At 44.4% G+C, this 26,686-nt stretch overlaps 1 protein-coding gene across 1 annotated transcript in view; it reads left to right on the top strand.

Annotated features, from left to right (window-relative positions):
* Positions 1 to 11,391: 11,391 nt before the first annotated feature.
* Positions 11,392 to 26,686, top strand: part of LOC146866402 (serum albumin-like) — a 57,636-nt gene continuing 42,341 nt past the window's right edge. The window contains exons 1-5 of the mRNA XM_085636472.1: positions 11,392 to 11,502; positions 14,675 to 14,774; positions 18,476 to 18,608; positions 23,640 to 23,854; positions 25,472 to 25,607. Of these exons, the coding sequence (XP_085492598.1) occupies positions 11,430 to 11,502; positions 14,675 to 14,774; positions 18,476 to 18,608; positions 23,640 to 23,854; positions 25,472 to 25,607 (657 nt within the window). The 5' untranslated portion in view covers positions 11,392 to 11,429. The remainder of the gene's footprint in view (positions 11,503 to 14,674; positions 14,775 to 18,475; positions 18,609 to 23,639; positions 23,855 to 25,471; positions 25,608 to 26,686) is intronic.

Here is a 26,686-nt window from a genome sequence, read left to right on the forward strand (position 1 = left end):
CGGTGGAGAACCATCTCTGTGCGTCCGCACGTCGGGCTAATTTAACTTTTTTGAGGGGTGCGTGCTTGTTACTGGCTTTGAGTAGCCATTCCGATAGGTTCGCTTCAGTGGTGTTGATGTCGATGCCAGGGGAAGGGGCTGTGCTGGATAACGTATCGAGGAAGTCTTTTTTATTGATGGCATTCCATTTCCTAGCGAGACCGCCTTCGGCCGTGCTGATTTTATCGATGGTCGGGAGTACAAGTGTCAATTTTAATAAGTGGTGGTCAGACCAGATACAAGGAGCAATTGTGGGGATGAAAGTAGTCAGGCCGTGAGTCCAGACTTGGTCAAGGATGTGCCCTTTCAGATGGGTGGGGGATGAGACCTGTTGGGTAAAGTTTAAGTTGGTGAGGAGATCAGACATCTCAGCAGATTGTGGCCCTTCGTGGGGGTCATTGTACCAATAATTGAAGTCACCCTCGAGGAGGACCTTGGCATGCTCAATCACGAGTTTAGCCATCTGTTCACTGAGTGAAAGGGGAAAATGGGGCATCTGGTGTGGTGGCCTGTAGATTAATACACAGACAAAGGAATCGTTGACTGATTCAAGTTGTATTACTATGTTCTCGGCCTCCTTGAGAGAGAGACATGTCATGTAGCAGAACCTGAAATTAGTGTGAATGATGGCTGCAAACCTCCCCCTGATTTACCGGTCGGGCGGTTGGCATGAATGATATAGTAATCTGGGGGTAATGCTGCCAGCATATCAGGGGTGGCATCAGCGGTGAGCCAAGTTTCGGTTAGCAATAAAATATCGGGTTTATCAGTGAGCAGAAGGAGGAAGATGTCCAGCTGGTGCTTGACAAGGGAACGAGTATTGAGGTAATAGATTGATAGGAGCACGGCCCTGAATTTAACCGGGCTCTGCAAGATGTGCTTAGTGGCAGTAGAAATCTGAATTTCTGGCAATGCGGTCCGTTTGGTGAAAAGTTCATGCTCAGATGTATGAGACAGTGTTTCACGGGCGAAGTGCAGATAAGTACAATGCATCAATTTCAGTGTTTCCGAAGGGTATGTAATAGAACGGGCATAATAACTGGCCCCTGGGCCCGGGTGGGTGCGGACGGGCACAGACGGGCTTGCCTTTGGTGCGCCCGCTGCGCGCGTCCGCTGCGCTCCCGCACTACGTGCTGCATTTACCTCCATTCCCCACCCTCAGCTCCGCCCTCTCGCAGCGTGGTTGGCTGCCACCGGGGGGAGTCTCTAGGAGCAACAAGGGAGCCGGAAACAGCCGACTTAAGAGCGGAGATCAATTACGGTGAGAGTAACGATACACACAGTAAAAACAACTCAATTCAAAGGTGCAGTCTCAGCCAGTCTCTTCCCTTTCACATCCACAGCCGCTGGCTTGCGGCGGCTGTGTACTCTTCTTCCCGGGTATCACCGGGCCTGGTCCCTCGGACCTGCTCTGGGTAGCGGCTTCTTGTGCTTGGCTAGGGTTCCCCGGTCCAGTGTAGTATTGTGCTTATTGATTCAGGGGATGTCTGTATCTGCTCCTGGGCCTACTCCAGCTGGTTTGGATGCCTCGGAACATCGCCTACTCTGTTGCTGCTGCTACTGCTCGCCGGGTGCCCCCATGTGAAGCACAGGCTCCTCCTCGCTGCCCTCTGACTCTGCCTCTATATCACCTATTCTGGCCTGCGGTCTGGGCACTGTCTGAGTCAGTGAGATTTCTACTGCTGTTCTGCCCTCTTGTGCGGACCCAGTATTGCAGATGGTTGCTGATGGTCGGGCCGGCACACAGAGCTTCAGGCAGAGATGTCTGCCATCATGGCTGGATTGGCCGCACCCCCTCCAAGTTTTGAAGTACTTAAAAGTGTATTCTAATTTCCAGTCTTCTCAAGCACCATGATAAAAAAAGGAATCTAGCCACACTAAACACAATAGGTCCACTAGTATCTGATTGAAGTACTCTCAGAGTAGCTTCAAAATGTTCATGGATAGCAGGCAACAAATAGGAACTATTTGCTGTCTAGGCAAGTAAATATAGGCAGTACAGAAAAAAATCAGATACTCTCCCATTTCCCTCTCCAATGGGCATGTTGGGAAGACATCAGAAGTGGGACTAAGGATTCTAACTAATCATTTACAATGTAAGTTTTTCCCACATAATATTCCATGCCTGTATTTAAGATATAGTTGCTTGACAGCAGATAGTGTGATGTCATCCAGAAAGACCACAAATTTCAGTTCACTCTTAAAGTCAAGAAAATTATTTGTATTGCTTCCAAGTCTTTATTCAATACGCCATCCCGCCTTCACTTGTGCCCAATACCTCTTATTAAATGATTTTCCTGATATTTTTGTTCTTGTGGTTGGTTTATCCCACAACTTATTTAAGAAAAAGTTATGCAACCAGGAACTCCAATTTTTCAGCCATGAAATGGCACACAGATGTTCCAATTTTAGCATTTCCTGTAGACACCTTCTATATGGCTGCAGCTCTTCAATACCACAGGTAGCTATTTTATGGATTGTGTTTCCATGGGAAAAGCTTTTTTTGTTTTCCTAATAACTCTGGCATCATTTGAGGAGTATACCCAAATGTTTCCCCAACAAATGTTCTTCCACCCCAGTTCCTTCCTGGAAAGGTTTGGGGTGATCCGTTAATGTGAGGTCCCAAAACACATTTTCTCCATTCATTTTTCTATAAAAACATACAGGCACAGCTACAGCCCAAATGGCTGAATGGATTTACACCAAGTGTGGCAGAAAGCTAGATCTTGGTCCAGAAAGGGCGTTTTTTGTGATTTGGTGTAAATTCATTCTGTCGTTTTTGAGCGAGCTATTAAGGCTAAAAGATTTTGTATATTTCACCCCACGGAGGATCCGCAGGCCACAGATGTCAAGCTGAAATTTGATTGGCTCCCACCACATCAACAACGATGTCACGACCGCTACTTGAAGAATCGGCACTCAGTCCTTAGTACTGAAAGAAAAATTCAAAGAATAGATATAAGAGGGCAGGATAGGGACACCCTGCCCCATGGGCCAGGCGGGAGGGTTCCAGAGGAAACTTTTTTTAAAAAAATTGCCACCAATTTGCGGAGGAGAAGTCCCTGGGTACCACATCCCCCAGTGCCTTATAGAAAAAAAGAGGAGGTGTATGCCCCCCCCTTCCTGAGTCTGTTAAGGCCCAGAGTACCCCTCCCTTTAGGTCAAATAATGAAATAAGATGGAAGGGGTGAGTCCAACGTGCCTCCCCAAGCTGTTTTCAGCCCTGTGGACTCCCTCTCCTGGGGCCAAGAACATTATTGCAATGGGTGAAGGGTGCAAGGCCCATCCTCCCTGAGCCTGCTCAATGACTGTGTCCTGGGGAGCCTACCTCTGAGACACATTAGATTCCCTGCCTGCAGGAGAGCAGGCAGGGAAGGCATGTCTGCTGCTCCCACCTGGAGGAAGCTTTAAAAATGCTCCAGCCAAGTGAGTGGAGAGGTGAAAAGTGGAGTCGAGTACACCAGAGGATTGTAGAGTAGGGTGGAGTGGAGTGGAGTAGCATACAGTGGAGTAAATTGTCATATAGTGCAGTGGCATGCTTAATTAGTGCAGTGGCGTGGAGAGCACTAGAGCAGACAGGTGTAAAGTAGAGACGAAGACAGTCTTATAAATTGGAGTGGCGTCTTGTACAGTACATTGGAGTGATGTGTTGTGAGTTTTGGAAAGTGTTGTAGAGTGTAGTAGAGCATTGTACACTGTGGTGTAGGGGCATAGAGTGGAGTAGAGAATTGTTCGGTGTAGTGTAGGGGCACATAGTAGAGTACAGTGTTCTATACTGGCACACAGTGTAGTAGAGTATTGTAGAGTAGATTTGCATGGAGTGGAATAGAATGTGGTACAGTGGGGTAGTGTAGAGTGGCGTGTTGTAGAGTGCCATAGAGTGGGGTAAAGTGTCATGCAGTGAAGTACAGTGGAGTGCAGTCCATTTAAGTGGTACAGCCAGAGTGGAGTAGCGTGTTATACAGTAGAGTGGTGTGGAATCAAGTACAGTGGAATGGCACAATGTACAGCGGAGTAAAGTGCTGTAGAGTGGAGTGGTGCATGGTACAATGGAGCTGAGAGGTGTGTTGAGTGTCGGAAAGTGTCCTAGAGTGGAGTAGAGAGTCACAGAGTGGATCAAAGTTTGTTACAGTGGGGTGGCGTGGAGTATAGTACAGTATGATAGAGTGGAGTGGGATAGACTGCTGTAAAGTTGAGTGGCATAGAGTAGCGTACAGTGGAGTCCCGTAGAGTGGATTAGCGGAATACAGTGGAGTAACTTCTCATAGAGTAGAGTATATTAACTGGGGTGAAGTGGCATAGAGGGAGTTGCGTAGAGTGTCATAGAGTGGAGTACAGTGTCATAAAGTGGTATAGTGTGAAGTAGAGTGCTGTCCACTGGTATTGACGGGAGTACATTGTTGTACAGTGTAGTGGAGTATAGTGTGGTACAGTGGAGGGGCATAGACTGCTGTTTTGTGGAATATCCTGTTGTTGAGCGGAGCACAGTTTAGTGGAGCTAAGAGTAGCATACAGTGGAATAGCGTACAGTAGACTAGCTTACACTGAAATAGCATACTGTAAAGTAGTGTAGAGTGGAGTGGCATACAATGAAGTGGGGTACACTGAAGTGTCGTAGACTGGAGTAGCAGATTGGAATAGCATAAAGTGGAGTGTGGTAGAGTGCAGTGGTGTACAGTGGAGTGGCGTAGAGTGGAGTGGGGTACAGTGGAGCAGCGTACAGTGTAATAGTGTATAGGCAAGTGGCATACAGTGGAGTGGCATAGATTTGAATATTGTAGCATTGAATGGCGAAGAATGTAGGGGTATGAATCACAAAGGGTCTCAAGATGGAGGCCCCGCAGTCATGGGGGGCCTACAATTGTGACTGAACTGCCCCAATGAGCTGTAATGCAGAGGTCCCCATCATGAGTGTGGGCCCCTGCCATGATTACAGGACCCCTGTCACAAGTGCGGTGACCATTCATAAAACAGGCCCTAGTTGCGGACAGTAGAATAATGTAGAGTGGAGTGGCATGGGAGTACATTAGAGTATCGTAGAATGGAGTGGCATACAGTGAATAGCATACAGTGGAGTGTTGTAGAGTGGAGTGGTGTCCGTAGAATAGCGTACACTGAAGTGGTGAAGAGTGGAGTGGCATAGAATAGAGGATGGTAGATACAGTGTAGTAGTGTAGAGTGCAGAGGCATCGAGTGGAGCAGCGCACAGTAGATTGAGGTACAATGTAGTGGCATACAGTAAAATAGTGTAGAGTGGAGTGGCATAGAGTGCAATAGTGTATAGTGGGATGGCACTGAGTTGAGTGAAATAGTGCAAATTGGAATGACGCAGAGTGGAGTGGGGTGAAGCTGAGTGGCAAGAGTGGAGTTGGGTACAGTGAAATTATGTAGAGTGGAGTAATGTACAGTGGAGTGGTGTAGGTTGGAGTGACATAGTTTGTAGTGGAGTAGAGTGTGAGTGGCATAGGGTGGAGTGGTGTATAGTGCAGTGGCGTAAAAAGTACAAAGGAATAGCATATACTACAGTGATGTACAATGGAGTGTCATAGAGTGGAGTGGCATAGAGTGAGATGGAGTGGAATGCAGCTTGGAAGTTTCTTTTGGGGCACACTTCCCCTACGGACCCTCAGGCCACTCATTCCCCAAGCAACACATGAGCAAGGAGGTGCAGCTACAGCCTCCTGCTTCTAGGGGCAGGGCATCCTCTCACTGGCTTGAAAGCTCCTCTGCAGTCATACGGCGCAGGACAACTTGGAAGTTTCTTTTGGGGTGCACTTCCACTATGGACCCTCAGGATTCCAGGGAACGTATTCCCCCATCTACACATGTGCCAGGAGGCACGCCTGCAGTCCCCTGCTTCTGGGAGGCAGGTCTCCTCTCATCGGCTTAAAAGTTTCTCTGCAATACTGCAGGGCAATGCGAGTGGGTCTCACCCAGGCGAAGCCCAGTCCAAGGGTGGACCAGTCCTGCACCTGTCGGAGCTCGGAGGAGACTGGGTTGAACCAATCCTCTGACTACAAGCCCCAAAGGTACTTTTATCTTTTATTTCCCATACTTGTCTACCCTGGCCCCACTGCTACACCTTGGGTTACATTATTTTATAGAGCGCATGCTGCTGGGTCCGCACTTTTTCTTGCACAGAATTCTCACAATAGTGCCAAACCCAAATAGTTAGCAAAAGAAAGGCTGCGGATGTTGCCTCTAGTTTTTCAATGGCAAAGAATGGTCTGAAATCAGCAGGGGGGACTGTGTGATGTATAGTGGAGTGGCATGCAGTTGAGTTGTGTACAGCGGGATAGCATTGACTGGAGTGGTGAGAATGGAGTTGCATACAATGGTATAACGCAGAGTAGAGTACTGTAGAGTGGACCCTCAGGATTCCAGGGAAAGTATTCCCCCATCTACACATGTGCCAGGAGGCATGCCTGCAGTCTCCTGCTTCTGGGAGGCAGGTCTCCTCTCATCGGATTAAAAGCTTCTCTGCAATACTGCAGGGCAATGCGAGTGGGTCTCACCCAGGCGAAGCCCAGACCAAGGGTGGACCCGTCCTGCACCTGTCGGAGCTCGGAGGAGACTGGGTTGAACCAATCCTCTGACTACAAGCCCCAAAGGTACTTTTATCTTTTATTTCGCATACTTGTCTACCCTGGCCCCACTGCTACACCTTGGGTTACATTATTTTATAGAGCGCATGCTGCTGGGTCTGCACTTTTTCTTGCACAGAATTCTCACAATAGTGCAAAACCCAAATAATTGGCAAAAGAAAGGCTGCGGATATTGCCTCTAGTTTTTCAATGGCAAAGAATGGTCTGAAATCAGCAGGGGGGGACTGTGTGATGTATAGTGGAGTGGCATGCAGTTGAGTTGTGTACAGTGGGATAGCATTGACTGGAGTGGTGAGAATGGAGTTGCATACAATGGAATAACGCAGAGTAGAGTACTGTAGAGTGGAGTAGCATACAGTGGAGTGGCATAGATTGGAGTGGCATCGAGTGTTAAGAGTGAAGTGGCATACAGTGGAGTGGCATAGAAAGAAATAGCATATAGAACAGTGGCGTACTGTGGAGTGTCATAGAGTGGAGTGGCATCGAGTGAGATGGCATAGACTGGAGTGTCGTACAGTGGAGTTGAAAACAGTGGAATAGTGTAGAGTGGATTGTGGTACAGTGTTTTAGCATGTAGTGGAGTGGCATAGAGTGGAGGTCCATACAGTGAAATAGCGCACAGGGGAGTGGTGTAAAGTGCAGTGGATTTCAGTGGAGTGTGTGAGAGTGGACTGGCATAGAGTGGAATAACATAGATTGGAGTGGCGTAGAGTGGAGTGATGTGTGGTAGAGTGGACTGGCGTATATTTGAGTGAGGTATACAGTGTAGCTGTGCACAGTCAAATAGTGTAGAGTGGCGTGGCATAGTGTGGAGTAGTGTACACTGGAGTGGGGTAGAGTGGCGTGACATAGATTGGAGTGGCATACAGTGAAATATCGTAGAGAGGAGTGGGGTACAGTGGAGTAGCATACAGTGTAGTGGTGTAGATTGAAGTGAGATGCAGTGCAGTGGAATACAGTGGAATAGCATAGACTGGAGTGGCATAAAGTGGAGTGAAATACAGTGGAGTTGCATAGAGTATAGTGTTGTAGAGTGGAATACCGTACTGTGGAGTGTTGTAGAGTGGAGTGAGTTAGAGTGGAGTGGAGTAGACTGTAGTGGCGTGCAGCATAATAGCGTTCTGCGGAGTGGCATTAAGTAGAGCAGTGTGTAGTGGAGTGGTGGAGAGTGGAATACTATAGAGTTTACCGGCATACATTGCACTGCCGTGAGTGGAGTGGTAGATAGTGGAGTGTCATAGAGTAGAATAATGTAGAATGCAGATGTTTAGAGTGGAGTGACATAGAGTGGAATGGTGTAGAGTGGAATGATGTAGAGTGGAGTGGCATAGAATGGAGAAGTGTAAAATGTGATAGGCGCATAGTCAAATAGCATAGAGTGGTGAGGCAGACAGCTGTGGAGCATACACTAGAGTGGGATTGAGCGGAGTGGCATGGAGTGGAGCGGCATAGAGTAGAGTGGCATAGAGTGGAATAATGCAAAGTGGAGCAGCAGAGAGTGGAGTGAGATTCATTGTAGCATTGCAAATGAAATAGTGCAGACTGGAGTGGTGTAGAGTATAGTGGCATACAGTGGAGCGGAAAAGAGTGGAGTATTGTAAAGTGGAATACCGTACAATGGAGTGCTGTTGATTGGAGCGGGTAGACTGTAGAGTGGTGTACAGTGGAGTGTTGTAGGATGGAGTGGCGTACAGTGGAATGTTGTATAGTGTAGTGGCATAGAGAGGAGTGGTGTAGAGTGGAGTGCCATACAGAGGAGTAGTGTACAATGGAGTGGTGTACAATGGAATGACGTTGAGTTTACTGGCATATATTGTAGTGACGTATAGAGGAGCAGCATATAGTGGAGCAGCTTACAGCAGAGTGGCATAGAGTGGCGTTTCATACAATGGAATGGCGTAGAGTGTAGTAGGGTAGAGTGTTGTGAAGTAGACTGGAGTGATAGAGAGTGGATGGCGTAGAATGGAGTGGTGTATAGTGTAATGGTGTACAGTGGAGTGTCTTGGAGTTTAGTGGCATATAGTGGAGTGGCATATAGTGAAATGGCATACAGTGGCATTGGCAAGACTGGAGCTGCATATAGTGAAAGAGTGAACATAGTCATGGTGCACACTGAAGTGGCTTACAGTATAGTAACAAAGAGTTTATTGCCATAGAGTGGAGTTGCATATAGTGGAATAGCGTACAGTGGAGTAGCACATATTGGATGGGCGTACAGTGGAGTGGCATAGACTGGATGGAGTGTCACAGAATGGAGTGGCGTAGCATGTATTAACTTACAGTGTAGTATGTAAGTAGTGTGGTGTTGATTGGAGTAGGGTAGAGTGGTGTTGCCTACAATGGATTAGCATAGAGTATAGTAGGTTAGAGTGGAGTGATGTAGAGTGTAATAGTGAGTAGCAGAGTGGCATAGAGTGGAGTGGCGTAGAGTGGAATGTGGTAATTTAAACACGTAGTGTGAAAGTGTGTGAATGGATGTAGCTATGATGTGGCAGGAATATACAATATTAGGTGTAAATGTTAATTTTTGGTAGTATGCGTGAATAGAATAAGTAGTGTTAAAGTTACAAGTTTTAAAATAATTCATTATATATTGTGCTGCAGCGCATTGCTGTAGGTTTGCGTTATACCCCAGCACATGGATATGAGAAGGAGGTTTTGATTGGCTAACGACTGTGTTTACCAAAGGTAAAAGGCAGCCATGTAGTTTTTAGTACAGTTTGGCTGCATTCTGTGTTTTGCTGTGTTCCGGAGTAGGGTCTTAGATATAGGTAAGTAGTAGATTTTATTGTTGTTCCCCACCTATTACCACTTTAATAAAGTGGTAATATGTAAAGAAATGTATTAATATTTTCAATATATTTTTATATCAGTTTAGGGAGGACTGTGCATTTTTGTAGACATTCTTTAAGTAGTGCAGCAATTTTGAGGTATTACTGCACTACTCCGTTGACTTTTTTGTTTGTATTTAAATATGTTAAAAATAGAATATACACTTTAGTACTCTATACTTGTAAAATATAGTGTATTACAGCGTATTTTTAATTTTTAAGATATACATTTTTTAAATGTATTTTAAATACTGTGGTGCTCCCAAGGTAGTTCAGCGGTACTCTGTAAAAAAAAATGAAATATATAGAAACAGATAAAATAAATTCCCTCCCTTGTACCACTTTAATAAAGTGGTAATAAGTAGGGGAAATATATCAAACCTAATACTTACCTACAGGTTAAGGAGTAACGCAGAACACAGCCAAAGTGTACCTAAAAACAGCATGGTTGCCTAACTTTTGTAGAGGCAGTCACTAGTCAATCAAAATTAATTAATCAAGATTAATCAAAATTGTCATCACTATCTGCCTTGGTACTTTCGTGAAATAGTGTGAAATTTCGCTCAAGCACTGTGACAACAGATATCTCTAAGTTTAAATGCTTTATAATTTAAACAAATGCTTACCCTACTTACCTGTACTACCCAAAAAATCATCTACACACCATAAAGTGTAATCCTTCCAAATTTCATGGAAATCTGTTGAGCCGTTTCCTTCCACACGAGATGCAGATGTCTGTGGAGAATGTATTGATGGATAAACTCGTTTTGGGGCCCCCTTTTATCTTTGCATCCCTTTCACCACCCACCACAAATATTTCCATCTTCTGCCAATGTAGAAAAAGCCATAAGGTCTGGAAAGTTTCGTGGAGATTCGCCAAATAGGCACAAAGTTATTACTGGTGAAAAATCAGAGGCATTCCTATCGCTGGAAATTTGAATATGAAAAAACACTGCAGAAACACTGTGCCTTTTGTATAAATGTGTGATAACATAACAAGTGTATTTGTGAAGTGCATGTTCACCCATAGGTATTGTGGCGCTGAATAACAGATGTTTATTGTTACCCACCTCAATGGTACCCATTCTATCCACCTCAGATGGATGAAAGGCTGAGTGGAACCGCTGGGATTTGAACCTGTGAGCATGAGGTCGAACACAAGCCCCTGCAGTAGACACATTAGTCCACTGAGCCACCAGACCCGGCTAAGACAGGCAGGTTTTCTTAAGGCAAGACAATATCTCTTCCTTAGAAGCAGCCTGTGGGGCAGTCCATTGTGCCAGGCTCAACTTCACTCACATCATCTTGACTTCTTTCCCTAGTTGGAGACTTGTTGTAGGGTGCAGAGCTGGGTGCGTGCACCTTGAGTAGTATACCTAACAAGCTATGAGTCTTATGTTAGTTTTAATAGATGGGCATAGAGTGCTTTGGAGTTAGACCCTATAGAATCCATAAGAGGCCTTCTGCTCTCGACACATACTGAAGGATTTGAGCTTTCCCTGCAATAAAGTTAAACATTGCGAAAAGTGCATAAGGGTAGCAGACCCTTTCAGCATCACATCAGTTCAGCTTTAGTTAGTTAAATAAAAGTTCCATAAATGGCCCCACGGGGCAAAGAGCATGGTAATGGCAGAGCCGACCATTTGCTGAGCCCTTTTGTTTGTAAAGTGATAAGCGGATTTGCAAAAGTCTGGGCTGAAGGTTGAATCCATGGGCCTCTTGTCTGTTCCAGGAGGCCCAGCACACAAACAGGACCGGTGCCCCTTTTTTATCAGATGCATTTATTGACAAGATTCAGGAAGATCTGCCAGCAGTCAGCAGGACAATGATTAATTAATGGTGGCCTTCTGTCAGCCAATCATTGACAGCCGCAGTCTTGAAATCGTATATAAGAAACCTCGTCCCCTCGGTTTGTCAGGCTTCTGTTTTGTCCAGGCCCCAAAGATCCACAGCCATGAAGTGGGTAACTAGCATTTCGCTTGTAATTTTACTAAGCTTCGCCGAATCCAGGATCCTGCAGAAACGAGGTAAGATGACAAAACCTAAACCCTTTATTTGATGTTGCATAGGGATGGGAATAGTAATTATATAGAAAGGAATTACCAGCTGCATTTTTCTGTTGATAAATACATCAAAGGTGCAGGGCTCTGGGGCGCATGCGTCTTCGGTGATGGGGGAGTGAGTCATGTGTTTTCCAAGTGTTGTAAAGTTGAAGAAGCATTAATATATTTTGTTAGCAAATTTGAGTTTCTTTTCTTTTCATTGAGTTCCATGTATGATTTAATGTATGCACGATGACAAATGGGCTACATGTGGGGCTCAGCGGATACTGAGATAGAAACTGTTTTTACTGAGTTAAGAGAATGCGACATCATGTCCTCCATGACAGGAGTCTCTGCGCCTCTTCCCTCTAAAATGAAAGGTGAAAATGGCAGCTGCAGGAAGAGGTTGCTGGTGGAGCGGGGAATGGTTTTGTGTTTTTTCTTTTCGTCTAGCAACTGTCTCTAGAGGCACTCTTATTTGAGACACGAAATCGATTCGGGGCTGTGAGGCAACACCCCACAGCACAAATGTATAAACACACACAGGTTCCCAGTGTTGTAATTTCGTTCATGATTGGCTTGGCAGGGGCACAATGGAAAGGTTGGGCTGGCACCCCTTTCACTGTGGGCAAAAGAGAGGATAAAGTTGTGTTTTCTTTAAAGCCAGCATATCTCGCTATTGAAACAGATAAAATGGCGTCTGCTGGCACATGGGTGTGTACAGGCCCCGCTACTTCAACATCACTAGGTAAATGTTGGGTGACTTTTTCACTCATGGTTTTCACTCTCTCCTGATATATATATGTTCGATCTACAGTTTACAAGTTCGAATCCCTGCAGGGCAACTCCGTCTTATTTTTTTAAGGTCAACAAATGGATCACCATTAAAATCTATGGGGCATATCAACAATAACCGCCGATAATTATCTCTAAGCGCACTTAGCGCTAGGATAATTATCGCCGGCTAGCGTGAATTTTTATCGCTTAGATAGCGTGCTATTAGCAACGCTTATCTCAATAGCGATAAAAATCCTCACGCTAACAGGCTAACGTGAGATTATCACTGGAAACCCTGCGATAATCTCACGTTACCGTGTTGATAGGTACAGACAAACTTAGCCATGATATCCTCCTTCCATAGGATATCATGGCTAAGTCAGAAAAATACCAAAAGTAAAAAAGCAGCGTTAACCGCGGTTAGCGCTGCTTTTTTTGTCTCCAACAGGGTTAGCGACATTCTTGATAATAGGAGAAATGTCGCTTAGCGACATTTCTCCTATTATTTTACTCTGGAACGCCCCCTTTGCATCTCATTAGAGATGCAAGGGGAAGCGTAGAGTAAAAGGGTGCTAACATGCAAATTTGCATGTTAGCACCCTGTTGTTGATAGGGCGCTAGTTTTATCTCTCCTTTTTTGGCTTTTAAAGCCAAAAAAGCAGAGATAAAGCCCTTGTTGATATGCCCCTATGATAGTTACACTTGCTATTCACTTTACTTTGTAACAGCAAAAGTGCGGTATTAATGCTATGTTAAAACTAAATATTATTTGTTATTGTGATCTTCCAGGCTCTGATGATAGCTCTCTATTGCAATTCGCCAAAACGATACTCATCACTGTGTGTGTCAAACCAGGCTCTGTGCAAAGATCAGTGTTTACATTGCGTAGAAAAAAATGAATTAAGTAAATATAATGTTCAGCCGGGTCAACATTAAAAGCATGATAGGCGGCCAACATTGCAGCCACGTGGGCTACGAACTGCACCTCACGTAATGCGTAAAATCGTAAAATCTGCCCCTCTAGGGAAAGTAAATCCACTGTTTCTGCCTGATTTTTGCAGCAACGATTTTACTTCAGTTCCAGGAAATAGATAGTGTTTAACAAGGCAAAAATCGAGGAAAACAAACGTTGAAAATGCTGCAAAAAGTAATGACACCTGTTGCTTATAAAAATAAAAAATGATGTTCGTGTTCAACAGAAAGGAACTGATCCTTGGATAACTAATTTCCTGTTAAACATATCCTTGACAAAGAATTTACTTGAAAAGTGTAAAAAAATGATTCATACTAGGAAATCATTTTCCTTCACGTTTTGACCTTGAGTGACAAATTCACTTTGCTCCTTCTCTTATACCGGCATTGGAAATAATGCAAAACTAATTGATCTATGTCTGTGCACCGATTCAAAACTGTATATAATTAAGACGGAAGCCTTTAGGCATCTAAGATATTTTGCTGCATGTCAAGCTGCCAGCAGTACCTCTCCCCTGCCAGACAATTACTATAGCCTTTTAAGTACTGGCGTACTGAGGTCGTAGGGAGGAACACACCAACATCTCACCCTAATAGCACCAATGAGTGTGCAAACAATTCAGAACACTTCAGTCTCTTGAGATATCTTCTATTTCCCCTTCCTAATTGCTGATTGGTCTACTCACAGCAATAAAGTTCTTTTCCTTTGTTGATGCCCTATGTGATGGAAAGAACGTGAGCGGTACTTTATTTGGTCTGGACATTAGAAAGACCCTTAAGGGCCTAGTACTCATTGCGGGATGCCCGCTGAATGGGAGAACCAACCCACTGCAAAGGTATGGATCTGAGGCAAGTGGGGGTCGGCCGCCGCCGCCACCAAAACTCGTGCCACCTGGGGTGACCCCCCAGCTACGCCACTTCATTGCTTTGGATGGAGCAAGGTTGAGATGAACAAACTCCTTTTGACTTATACTGCCCGAATCCCCTGCGACAGGTAAATGTCACTTTATGGTTTAAATCTTTTATTAATTTTCCAAGACAAATAGAAAAAAAAGAAACCAGACCGCGGCTCCTAGATACAATGTATGACAGACACAAGTGTCGCGACTAGTAGCATTACCCAGGAAAAAGGCATGGAGCGAGTCTACATGAAAAAACCTATATAAAAAGGAAAACCCGCAAAAGGCAGTGTACCAAAGAAACCCCCAAACATGTCCACCCTCCACCCCCTCCTCTCGTCCACCAACTAAAAACCCTCGGAAAAGGGAAGGAAGGGATTAGAAGACGTAAATGTCACTTTATAGAAAGAATGTGCTTGTGCAACCTTCTCTACATTCACAATATCTGCTAAATAACAATAAAAAAGAAATAAAAAGAAGATCACTGGCAAATACTTCTTATTTTACAGATCACCATGAAGGGCATCATGGCGACCATGACCACGACCACGAAGAGCTTTTGGTTGGCAACGTCTTCACATTACTGGGGAAGACTAATTTCCAATATCTGTAAGTTTCAGCCTGGTGGAATTGCCACCAATTGAGTAAAAGGTTTTTAAAGTGCTTGCTCTCTGTGATTTACTGCAGTGCCTTTCTGTAGCTGCGCTCCTTTCTCTGCAAATAATGTGATGGGCGACAAACACGCGCAATCACTTCACCAGCTAATACTACCCAAGTGCAGATTTTTTTTACAGTTCAAAGTGCATTAGCACTCATGCAAAATACATTTCTCATCTGTTAATGTACATTACGCATCTGGATCTGGAAGTACCTTCACAGTGTCTTACAAGGAAATTCACAGATGTTTTCTACAGAACTTCTAGGAACCAGCTATCCAGGAGTCGCTTTGGAAACCTTTTTTTGTGTGCAGATTTATATAGTCCGAACTCGACCCGAAGTTATTGGAGCCCTTTATATGAGCACCAGTTATGTTACACAAGGACACATTCATGCACAGGGAGATTAAGTTATTTGCCCAGAATCACAGTATGTTGAGCCGAGGCTCGAACCTGGTTCCCCAGCTCCAAAGTCGGTAGCTCTAGCCCTAAGGTTACATGCTCTCCCCAACATTTGATGATTGCCAAAAAATCCTAATCCTACACCATATGTAGGTGGAAACTGACAGGCACTGGCTTCTGTCCACCACTCTGTATAACTGCTCAAGTAGTAGAGGAGTGGTTTTTAAATGTATAAATGTATGAATCTGAGCTAATTTTCTCCTTACTGTGTTTGGGCGCCTTTGTTCTGCGATTGCCTGTCTCTTGGCGCTAGCTCATTGACAATTACTGTCCATACAGGTAAGCAAGCAGTCAATACCAGATGTTCAGCATATTAGACGTTTCTGCCCTTTGTTGGGGTGTATTAGTTTTTCGTTTACATTGAACGCTAGCACCAATTGGTCAGTGCAACTTTGCATAGCAACACAGGCTAGGCAGGGTTGTAGTATATGCAGTGGTTTTACACACCTTCAAGACTGTTGAGTGCCAAGTGCCTAGGCTGTATTTTGGTGGTGCATTTCTACTAAACCAGACATCAACCACAAGAGATAATATGCATACTCCACCCTTCAAAGAATTTACAACATTCATGCTGACTCAAACAAGGAATTTAACAATTGCACATAAACAATCATCCCTGCAATGCAGGCACCCTTGTAACATGCTGGCAGGGTGCCTGCACTGGCACACAGCACTTTTTTGCGCCAGCGCTAGGGGAAACACCGGGATGCGCCGTATTCTTGTGAAATGTCAAAGCGCAGCGCTGCCAAAGTTGGCAAGCTCCAGTCTCTGACATTTTATTGTAAATATGCCCCATAGTTACTATGTATGACCCATCACCCCAACCATTCAAGATAAATTGCAAACATTCCCAAAATCCAGCCTGAGCACACTTCTGACATCATACCAACATCCCTACGTCAGAGGCCTTCAACAGTTTCTGCTCTGAGCCCCCACAAAGGAAAATCTTTTGAAGTCAGAGCCCCATCCAAAACTTTATGGGAAGGATCTGAGGAGCTGGAAAGGCGATGCTGAGCACAGGTGCACAGCTTTTGCGATCATTTAATGGACACTTATTCTGACTCATAATCAACAATAAATATGAGATTAATAGTAGGGCAAGAACATCAAACAGAAACAGAAATTGAGTAAAATCTGTGCTCTCCATAATTTGGGTGTTTTGAGCCCTTCGCGCTCATGGGCCCAATACACCTGCACTAATTATGGCTGCGGCCCTAAGTAGCAGTCTATCAGTCTATCTCCTCTGCCTCTTTCAACCCTTCTGCACCAATCAGGCTCTCTGTACCTTTTTTTTTTTTAATATTGTGCAGATTCAACCCAAGGGCACTGGAACACTTAACATCATGAGAACCAGTTAAAGATTGAGTGATTTGCCCAGAATTTCAGGCTCTTGAGCAGATGTCAGGACTTGAACCAGGTTCCAAAGTAGGCAGCTCTCGCCGTTAGACCACATCTCCCCCTTCCAGAAAAGAAAGAGCTCCAACATGCTGCCCCCAATCTTTTGCAGCTCTATGCTACCAAGGAAAATTAACCTCCATACTCTCTGTTGTTTAGTTAAAAACAGTCATACTTGTGAACCAGTGGATCCCTCAAACCTGCTTCACTAATGATAGCCACTGCCTTGCGAAGTGGGCAGTTTCCTCTGCCCTCTGTAAAAACACATGGGCTCCCATATTGCCCCATCTCTGACGCTCAAACTAAGCTGCCGCCTCTTCTTCAATGTTCCCAAACTGTGGGCCCTTGCTACGAGGCCCAATGCAATCCTGGTACAACAAATGTGCATTGGTCCTTCATGCAAGCAAGGAAGGATAGTAAAATAAAACAGCACTAACTGGGGTTTAGTCAGGGCCATTGGAATTATGCAATTTGGCAGCCATGGTGTTTTCTGCATAATTATGGATTTGCCATATTTGCCACACAATCCATCATATGCTGTATAACCTGTTTCTAGCTCGAATGGATAAATAAAAACTAGTTGTTGCCGCACACTAAAAGGCCTTTCGCAAAGGTTTCCTGGTCACCTTTCTGTTGCTTATTGCTCTACTTGCGTATTAAACAGGTGTTCATGAGGTGAAATTTACACCCAGACTGTGCTACCAAATGTAAAAATGAGAAAATGAAAAGGGATTCTTTTGCAAAATGTGCTGCATTATTCCACATAATTTGCCATTTCTTGCCACATAATTTAGTCAACTCGGCCATAAGATGTTGGTTCTCCCCTGCTGCATAACTCCAGTGACCCTGGGTGTAGTTGGCCCCTCATACCACTCGACCCTGTGCAAATGGTAAAGCACCAAACAGAAAACCTGCTTGGAAGCTAGTGCTATGCTTTAACTGATGGAGTCACAGTGTTTTTCACCACTGGCTGGGACCTTGTAGCACTATAAATACATAACTTACTATTCCCCACTTCGAAGAATGGGATTCAAGTCGGTGACTCTGGTCACACAGACATCTGCAGTGATTGCATTGGCTAACTGAGGTTTACAATACAAAAGAGTACATTTTCCACAGATTAGTCAAACGTGCATTGATTTTTTTCAATTAATGGGGGCGTGTTTTTTATTTTATTTTTTATATTTTTTACAATTGCCTGAGAGTGAAAAAATAAAAGATACTGGATACTTTGCTCTTTTATGCCACATCTTTGACCCCATCACCATGATCACTGACTGTGCCCCAGAGTACTCAGAATTAAAATTGTACACTTTTTACCCACTTAACCCTCTGCGTATAAATGAAGGCAGCCTGGAAACGCGCCAAATAAACAGCATAGCCGCTTCTAGCCCATATTCATTTACAAGTCCTTGCAGAGGCATTTGCACCCCCCTGGGAATGCAGTCACAGAACCCTGTGGGGGGGGGGGGGGGGAGGGGGGGCGTGCCTCGCAGTTTGAAGACTTGTGCTCTAGGTGGTTACAAAAAATTGGTTTGTTGTAAAACATGTCTCGCAGAAAAACAAAGGAAATTTAGCCTGGGTCTGTGGTAAAGGGCACTAGTGCCCTAAGGCCAGGGTCACACTACTGAACAGCAAAAAAACCCATAGAGGTCATCATGTACAGGAGGGTCACAGTTGTCCGCGTTTCATGTTCTGGAATCCTAAAATGATGGCGATTTGCAGATATATGTGGCCTTCCGGCCCATTTACCAATGGACTTGCCTTTGTTTTTAATGGATTTTTTTTCTCTTTTAGCGGCATGGTAATTTTTTCCCAGCTCCTCCAGCTGTGTCCCTATGAAGAGCATGCTGAAAGAGTCAAACATGTCACAGAGGTGGGAGAACTGTGCTCCAAAGGCGCCAGAAGAGCGGATTGCGGATTTTCAGTGGTATGAAAATATTTTTATTTTCTACTTATTAACAAGGGTCCCTATTTGCGAAGTTATTTCCCACCACAGCACCTCCATTTATGCCTGCAAGGACTCTTTAAAACGATTCCTGGTAGGCGTAAATTGATTTCCTAATGCAGGTTTCACTGCCATGACAATGGAGAAATTTGGAGTTGTAAATCCCAACAAAAGAGGGAGGAAGGGGAATCGCAAGGCATGGTTAGGCCATGTAAGTTGGTGAACATCCTCAAATGTTTGTGATCCTTCTCAAACTCAGATGTAGCTCTTCCCTACCTTGGAAATGGTTGTAAAGTTACTAAGGGCTGAAGTAACTTCCCTTCGTAGATGCGAACAGATCACTCCAGATTTGCTGGGGCATAGGGGAAGGCCTATCTTCAAGGAGATTAAATGTTTGCCCCTGTAAAAAACAAAAGGAAGAAACATGTTGGTGTAGAGAGATTTATTCCACCAGTTCTTACATTTAACACCAAGTAGATTTCATGAGTAGATGTATCTTTCTCCGGGCTTATGTATGATTTACTCATATTTTCTCCAAACTTTACTTGAGTAAGCAATTGTAAATAAAGGAAGATCAGGTGACAAGTCAATACGGGTGGGGGGGATCATAAAGATTGTTAGTGGGGAGTGGGATTCTGGAACAACTTTCTCAGACATCTGTGTGTAATTGCGGCGTGTAAGTTGGGAAAAAGATTGCTATCTTTTCCTTCTTTGTGAGTGACTGTAGAGAAGGAGGTATAATACAACCATACAGACCCTTAGTTTTTCCTTATTTGTCAAATGTAAAGCAACTCCCCTAATGGTTGAAAACAAGTACCTCAGAGAAGCCTTGTTTTGTTCTCTATTTATGAGTTTATTTTCCCCTGGTATGTTTCAGTCTTTTTCCATTTTATATCTGATGTGTGCTGGGCATGCTAAAGAGGGCAGAAGACTGGTTGACCACCACCCAACACATGGGTTCTGATGTTGATCCTGTGTCTGGTTCATGACACCAAGTTCTGACTTCTCTGAGCTGCACTAGAAGGACAGAGCCGTTTGGTGGTCTGGGACCTAGACACTGCCAATGTGGGTGTACAAAACAGAACCCTTTGGACTTCATAGGCCCAGATGATGCACTGCATGATGTGCCCTATGGCAGGGACACATCACAGAATTTTAGATTTATTTTCATCTTATGTATTCTTCAATATGCTCTTCTTGAACATTGTTTTGTTTAGCTTTTAAGCTAAGCAGAAACTGACAACACACACACGCAGTGTGGTATTTCACAGAGATGAAGAGTTTTGCCTAATTTTCTAACCATATATGTTTGCTTGTCATAGACCCAAAAAGCACAAGCTGGTTTTAAGCAAGAGATCAGCCTTGGGGACTCAGTATAGATTGTCTGTAGCAAGCCTGAGCCCAGGAAGAAGCTCTGAATGTGTGCATGTGTGTTTCTACTCCGCCTTGTTCTCCACGCAAGACCCTGATCTATTCCTCTGATATCTGGGCCTTCAGCATCAGTCAAACATCATCATCAACTACAGCACACAACTAGTGGAGAGGGTTGAGTTGGAGGCCTTTACACTAGTGGAGTGTGTAGAATCACAGCCTCCCCAACACTCAGACAGTCGTCACACGATCAAGGCAAAAAGAAACAAAGAGGCACCAACCTCCTATGGGTATATATATAAGGGAACCTGCAGGACGAATCGTAGAGTTAATCCTAATTACTGATACCTGTAGGTTTCCTGCAGGTCTTGTAATCAGAGCTGGGCAGGGAATTCTTCTCTTTTTATGAACATGTAAATGGACTACCATTCAGTTGGCTTAGCACTGAGAGACCAAGAAGAGACCAAGAAGTACGGATATGAAAAAATAAAAGCTGTTATTGATTCAGAGGCGTTTCGCCTACTATGGCAGCAGTGGGGACCTGTCAGACCTAGCATTCAACTTCTCAGAGAGTTCTGGTTTAATTATTTCTCAACTCTTTCCACTCCTGGTCTCCCTCAGCCTGGCTCAGTCTGTAGTTCCATTTCACAGGGATGAAATAAACCTGAGGAAACCATCATTCCAGGCAGTCCTAGTTTGGATATCCCTTGCCCAGGGCTTAAATAGGGATTTGTTTTTAATCTTGAAGGTGAACACTCTTACTCTGGGTGGGAAAATGGCAAGATGTTTCAGTAGAGTTTCTACTGATAAGATAGTGAATGCACTCATTTGCTTTTCTGAAGTTTTCTGTACAAGTTGCAGTATGTTCCATTTATTATTTTCCCTTTCACCTAGAATGTTGAAGAATATGCCACACTGCGCTTTCTCAAAGAGGGGGAGGCAGGCAAAGATCTTATGGTGAAGGCAGTTTTTTGACCAGTGACTTACTGCTGTAGCTGCTGACTCTACTGTTGGAGCCAGGCACTGGTTTGGATTCCATTGCACAATAGAAACCTTACTTTCAGACCAGTGGGTCCGAAAGATCGTGATGCCTGGGTAATAACTGAAATCCCTGTGATTCCTCTGCTCTTAAGAGTGGTGAACACCCTCTCCCGAAGAACCTGACTAACCCTCATGGTCTTCAGCTCATGCCAGGAAAGGGAAAACACTTGAACCCTGGCCCGTGAAGCATGAGCAGGAATTTCCTGATGACCTTCATGGTGCCAAAACCTCATTGGCTTTTCATGAGGTGATCGACCTGAAGCTCTTCCACAAGTTTTTCTTATTAGTGTCTTCAGGGTGCAATGCATTGTGGTGATTATTCCTCTGTTGCCTCCTTTCCTCAGCAGACCAACCAGAAGCACATGTTTACATCCATGTGCCCGCATTTCCCCAGAAGTTGCACCATGCTTCAGCGCAGGGACTACATACTAGTTCAAAATCCATCCCTCAGAGTTTGCATATGTTCTGGTTCCTCTAGTGGGACTTCTTCATTTGAAGGGTACACAGGTGTGCCTCTACTTTTAAAGATTGTACAATCCATACCTAGTCATCAACAGGTTTTGGACCACACCAGCATGGTGTGCAGTGTCCTCAGCATTTGTGGTGGTTTATCTGGCACAGTTTCCACCTCCAACTGATCATGAGCCTTCATTTCCTTGTTACAGTCTATAATGTGAAGCAGGGCAAGTCATGGTCCCTGACCAGGGGCCACAAATATCAAGTCTCACTTTAGGACTCGTCTGTCATTTCTGCAGTTTTTGTCTCCACCTGCAGAGAAAGAAATGGGAACATCTGTTTTTAACATGCAATCCGCGGTTCTTCATGAGGATCCCATGGATTATGTTTAGATTCACAGGTCTCCGCAGTCTTTGGACTAGCATGCTCTAATGCTGAGATCTTCTCCCCTCCCTCAAAAACTGCAGTGGTTTCACAGCAGCATTAGTTCTCCTTTGACCTTCATTTGGTACCCCCTATTGCATGGTCATAACCACCCCCACAAAAAGAAGGGGTTAGGTATGCTGCCGGATATGAAGCTGGATGTCCTGCCGAAGATAGATGGGACTGCAGTGGAAAACACTAGAGCTGCCTGCCCATTATTTCATCTTACTCTCCCCTGCCTTAAGCCAAATCATTACACTACTGCAGTAGGGAAGGATTACATGTCATCCTGCCACCAGGAGATGGGAGTCCTGACATCACAACTGTTCAGCATTCTTAGTGGAGTTGTTTTTCCTGATTTGCGGACAATTTGGCAAGCATTTCTTCAACTTTTTGGATTTAATCTGGATGGTCTCCTCCCACTTTACTGCTCCTGGGGCAAACATGGGCAAGAGACTTTCTGCCATCAGTGGCCATGGTGTTTGCAATCGGTATGAGAGAGCGTGCCCATGTCATCTTTGCTCTTCCATTTTGGGAGAGGAGATGTGACTCCCAAGGCTAATTGATTTGAGGGAATGTATTCTGTATGTAAATTCATCACCTTACAGTGGCATGACTTTCCTCTTCAGGTGCTACATCTTTTGATTTCCTCCGTCCTCAACTGACAGCATCCACAGTGGCTAAGAAAATTTGGAAGGGGTATATCTGTAATGCGTATGCCTCTATGACCCTTCCGGGGTTTTCTCTGTCTTGACTACATGTGCTATCTTTTCTGCCTGTTGAAAGCACGCCATAGTCACCTGATTAAATCATATTATCGGTTTTCCTGGAGTTCCTGTTTCTTAAAGCGCTGTACGACTGCTTTCAGCTGAGATGTTAGGGTTACTGGGAGTTTAGCTGCTTCTCCTTGCCTTCTCTGTGTGTAAGGCATTAGGACCTGGTTTGCCACTGGTCCGCCTTACCAGGGTATGGTCTGGATTCAATTACTTTCAGGAGGAGGTGCTCGCCTTCCTTGTTGAAGGTGATCCTCCGGTGATGGGGATCCTGTTCTCTTTTCTTATACAGGGAAACCTATCAGACTTTTAGGAGTGGACAGCCTCTGTTAGGTCTCCATAAGCGCTTTTGCTTACGGTATAGGTCACATGGGTCCAACCCTTAGGCACCTATACTTGGGTGATGGCTCTGGCAGTTATTTGGACATGTGTGCAGGAGTAAAATACTTTACCTCAGATCATTCAAGCTCTTTATATGAGGGGTGCAGTGGTCAAGTGGGCAGATGACAAGAGGTGCTCATCATAGGCATGTGCAAAGAAGTGACAAGGGTAGCCCACATGGGCTCACTTTCCAATATTGCTTTGGAAGAATAGAAGATTCGTGATTTGGCAAAACCGATCTTGAATCTGTTCACTCACCATTTTGTGTTACATTGTTTTTCCCAATTAAGATGGTGGATTTAACCCAGTATCGGTTAAACTGTTGTGTTGCGTCTTGTCCTCACCTAGGCTCTAATTTCCTTCCCTCGCTCTCTGGGCAGGCTTCCAGAGGTACTGCCTGGATCCACTTTATAAGATTTCTGGCAGAAAGACTTGCTCTCATCACCTTCTGTTTCCACTTTGGGGATGACTTGCAGGGGCTAGGTTCTGCCATGAGGTGACCAGTCTCATCATTTGAGGAATGTGAAGAGAGAGAAGCACATAACAAGTTGTGTTTTCTTTCTTACAGATTACAGTTGCCATTCATGAGATATGCAAAGCTCCGGAAAATGCTGAGAAGTACCCGTTCCATGCAGAATGCTGTGCTAAACCAGAGGCCGAGAAATATCCTTGCTTTGTATCCCACCAAAAGACGGAACCTGGCGCGGTGCCCGCCTACCAGAAGCCAGAGCCTGAGCAACTCTGCAAGAACCACGACGAGCATAAGGACACGTTCCTGATGAAGTGAGCAGATCTATGAGACTGCCTGTGCTTGTCTCCCTGTGTTGTGTCTACAGTACATCATGAGAGGCAACGATTGCTTCCACATTAACATGTGGTGTATGCGCTTGTGTATGTGTGTGTGAAAGGGGCTTGAAAGAATGAATGATGCCTTACTACACAAAACTCATTCAACACATAGCATACCCCTGCAAAAACCATATTATAGCAAAGTATTTCCCTATGGAGATTGTCCAGAGCCCACCATCCGTTAGAGGAAGTACTCATCAATACTCTCAAATACACCTGTTTTTGCTGCTTCACTCTTAGGGGCATATTAACAAGCCAGGCGATAAAATTATCGCCGCTTTAGCGGCAGAAAACGGCGATAATGGGCTTGATAATATGCCGTAGAGAATCCCCATAGAAGCCCATGTTAGATGTGAAGGACATCTAACCTCAGCTTCAATTGGAATTCCATAGAGCATATTATCAAGCCCATTATCGCCGTTTTAGCGGCAGTTTTCTGCCGCTAAAGCGGCGATAATTTTATCGCCTGGCTTGTTAATATGACCCTTTATTAGTTGTGGATGCTTTGTTTTTGCAAAAGGCCCAGATTCAGAAACGTTCTTTGATGTAAAGAGTTAACTGGAATGGCAAAATACGTCTGTGCACATCTTTGGGCTCAATAATTCTCTTTGTCCTGTCATTCCTATTTTTTTTCACAACACCCGTTACAAACTCTAACGTGCATTAAAGGGCTGCAATCCACCTCCTGGTTTCTGAAAGCAGAGTCATATATATATATATATATATATATATATATATATATATATATATATATATATATATATATATATAGAGAGAGAGAGAGAGAGAGTGAGAGAGAGAGAGAGAGAGAGAGAGAGAGAGAGAGAGAGACCTGCTTCTGCTTTTTCAGCACTAACTTGTTTAACTTCCTGGGAATACTGCCACAGCTTATATCATTACTGAGGCCACCCCCCTTAATTCTCTATCCAGTTCCTTACTTCCTTGATACAAATTTCAGCATTACCATTCCCAGACTTGAAGGTTTCCAGTGTTTGGTGATGACCAATTTCTGGTGGTAGTCCTTTGCCAGGAAAAATGACTAGAGATATCTTTACCTTGATAGTGCACTGATTTCTTGACATGAGCTTAATATTTCATATTTCCAAATTTCAAGATCACGTTATGTGATTGAGAAACACAAAAAAGCTTTCTGTGGGTTATTTGATTGAAGATGGTCACTTAGATGAGAAGTGTGTGTCAGTCCAGTGGCTAAAGTGAATACCTGGGGCTGTGAAACTGCACCTGTCTGCGTTGGGGCATTCTCTCATTTGCTTGGAGCCACACTCCTGTGAAAATCAGAGAATGCCCCCTAGTGGCTGAGCTGGTGAACATATGGCACTGGTGCACTCCTTTTACAGAAAGCACAACACAACCATATACGGCCCATTCTGTAATAACAAAGTGCCCCAGAAGTACAAAAAGTGGGAGCAAGCGCCTGTTGCGTCACTGTGGCAGTGCGTGTAATATGACACCTGTCATCAACATGCCTGGCTCAGTTCTGTGCTTTGAATGTTGTCATTTCAGTAAATGTGAACCTTTTCTTTCTACCAGTTACATGTATGAAGTGGCTCGCCGACACCCTCAGGTTTATCCCCCTGCCATCATAACCATAGGTCTCAACTTTGATACCCTTACCCATGAGTGCTGCAAGGACACAGCGACTGCTGGACAGTGCTTCGCCGAAAAGGTATTTGGCTTTTTTTGTATAGATTGGTTGGGCATTTGTTGACAACATTTACTTGTGTTTGTTATGTTTTATGCTATAATCTGTATTCTTCCCCTATGCTAGGACCACTTGAAATTTGTTTCATGATATACACTATTGCACAAACAAAACCACTCATACACTAACAAAAACGGAGAGACTACAATAACTCGAACCAAGGGAAGACACGTGCCACAAAGCACATATGCAATGAAAGAGCGAAGATGTGTGTCACAGGCTGGAAACAGACTAACACTGGCACAGGGTCAACACTGACATTGAAAGACAGAAAGTGTTTACCCACTGAGACCAGCAGACTTTGACACACTGCTAGAAATGGGGTTTCTGGTTGGCTAGGGTATGCCCCTAAGCCAGGCAGAACCCACCCCTCTAGTCAGGGCAAGTCAGTTGCACACCAAAGATAACCTGTGCTCACCCTCTGGTGGCCTGGCACAAGCAGTCAGGCTTATTCCCAGAGTCCATCTGTAAAGTGTTTGCACAACACACTCACACCAGTAATATAACGATTAAACCACAAAAGAGACTCCACACAGGCTGATATAAAAAATATACAGTAAACATAGACCAGAACAACATAAATATTGTGCCTGTTACACCAATTGGTAATGAGATTGTACTTGTTATCCTGATAATGCAAGAATCAGGGCAATATACATTATACCAACAGGGCATGAAATGCAACATGTTACAGGCTACAAACACATGAATCATCCATGCTGTGCATGTTATGCAGTTCCTGATAATTCAAAGATCAGAACGACATAGCTGATATCCTCAAGGCATAGGATGCAAGATTAGTTAGAGAAACACATACAGATTACAAAAATATCACCAGGACATCGTAGGTCACAGTGCTCTTGTGCTCCTATTAGATACTGCGTTGTAATTAGACTCCGAACGTAGAGTATAGGAGCAACTGACCTCCTACTACATTAGTTATGGGACTTTCAGGCTCTTTCCTGCATGCAGCAAGTTTCCAGTGAAAATCGGGGGCCTCCACCGAGGTTGTGCCCGTGACATCACTTACAATAAGCAAGGAC

This window comes from Triturus cristatus, chromosome 2_1 (assembly GCF_964204655.1).
Source record: "Triturus cristatus chromosome 2_1, aTriCri1.1, whole genome shotgun sequence".
Taxonomy (NCBI): domain Eukaryota; kingdom Metazoa; phylum Chordata; class Amphibia; order Caudata; family Salamandridae; genus Triturus; species Triturus cristatus.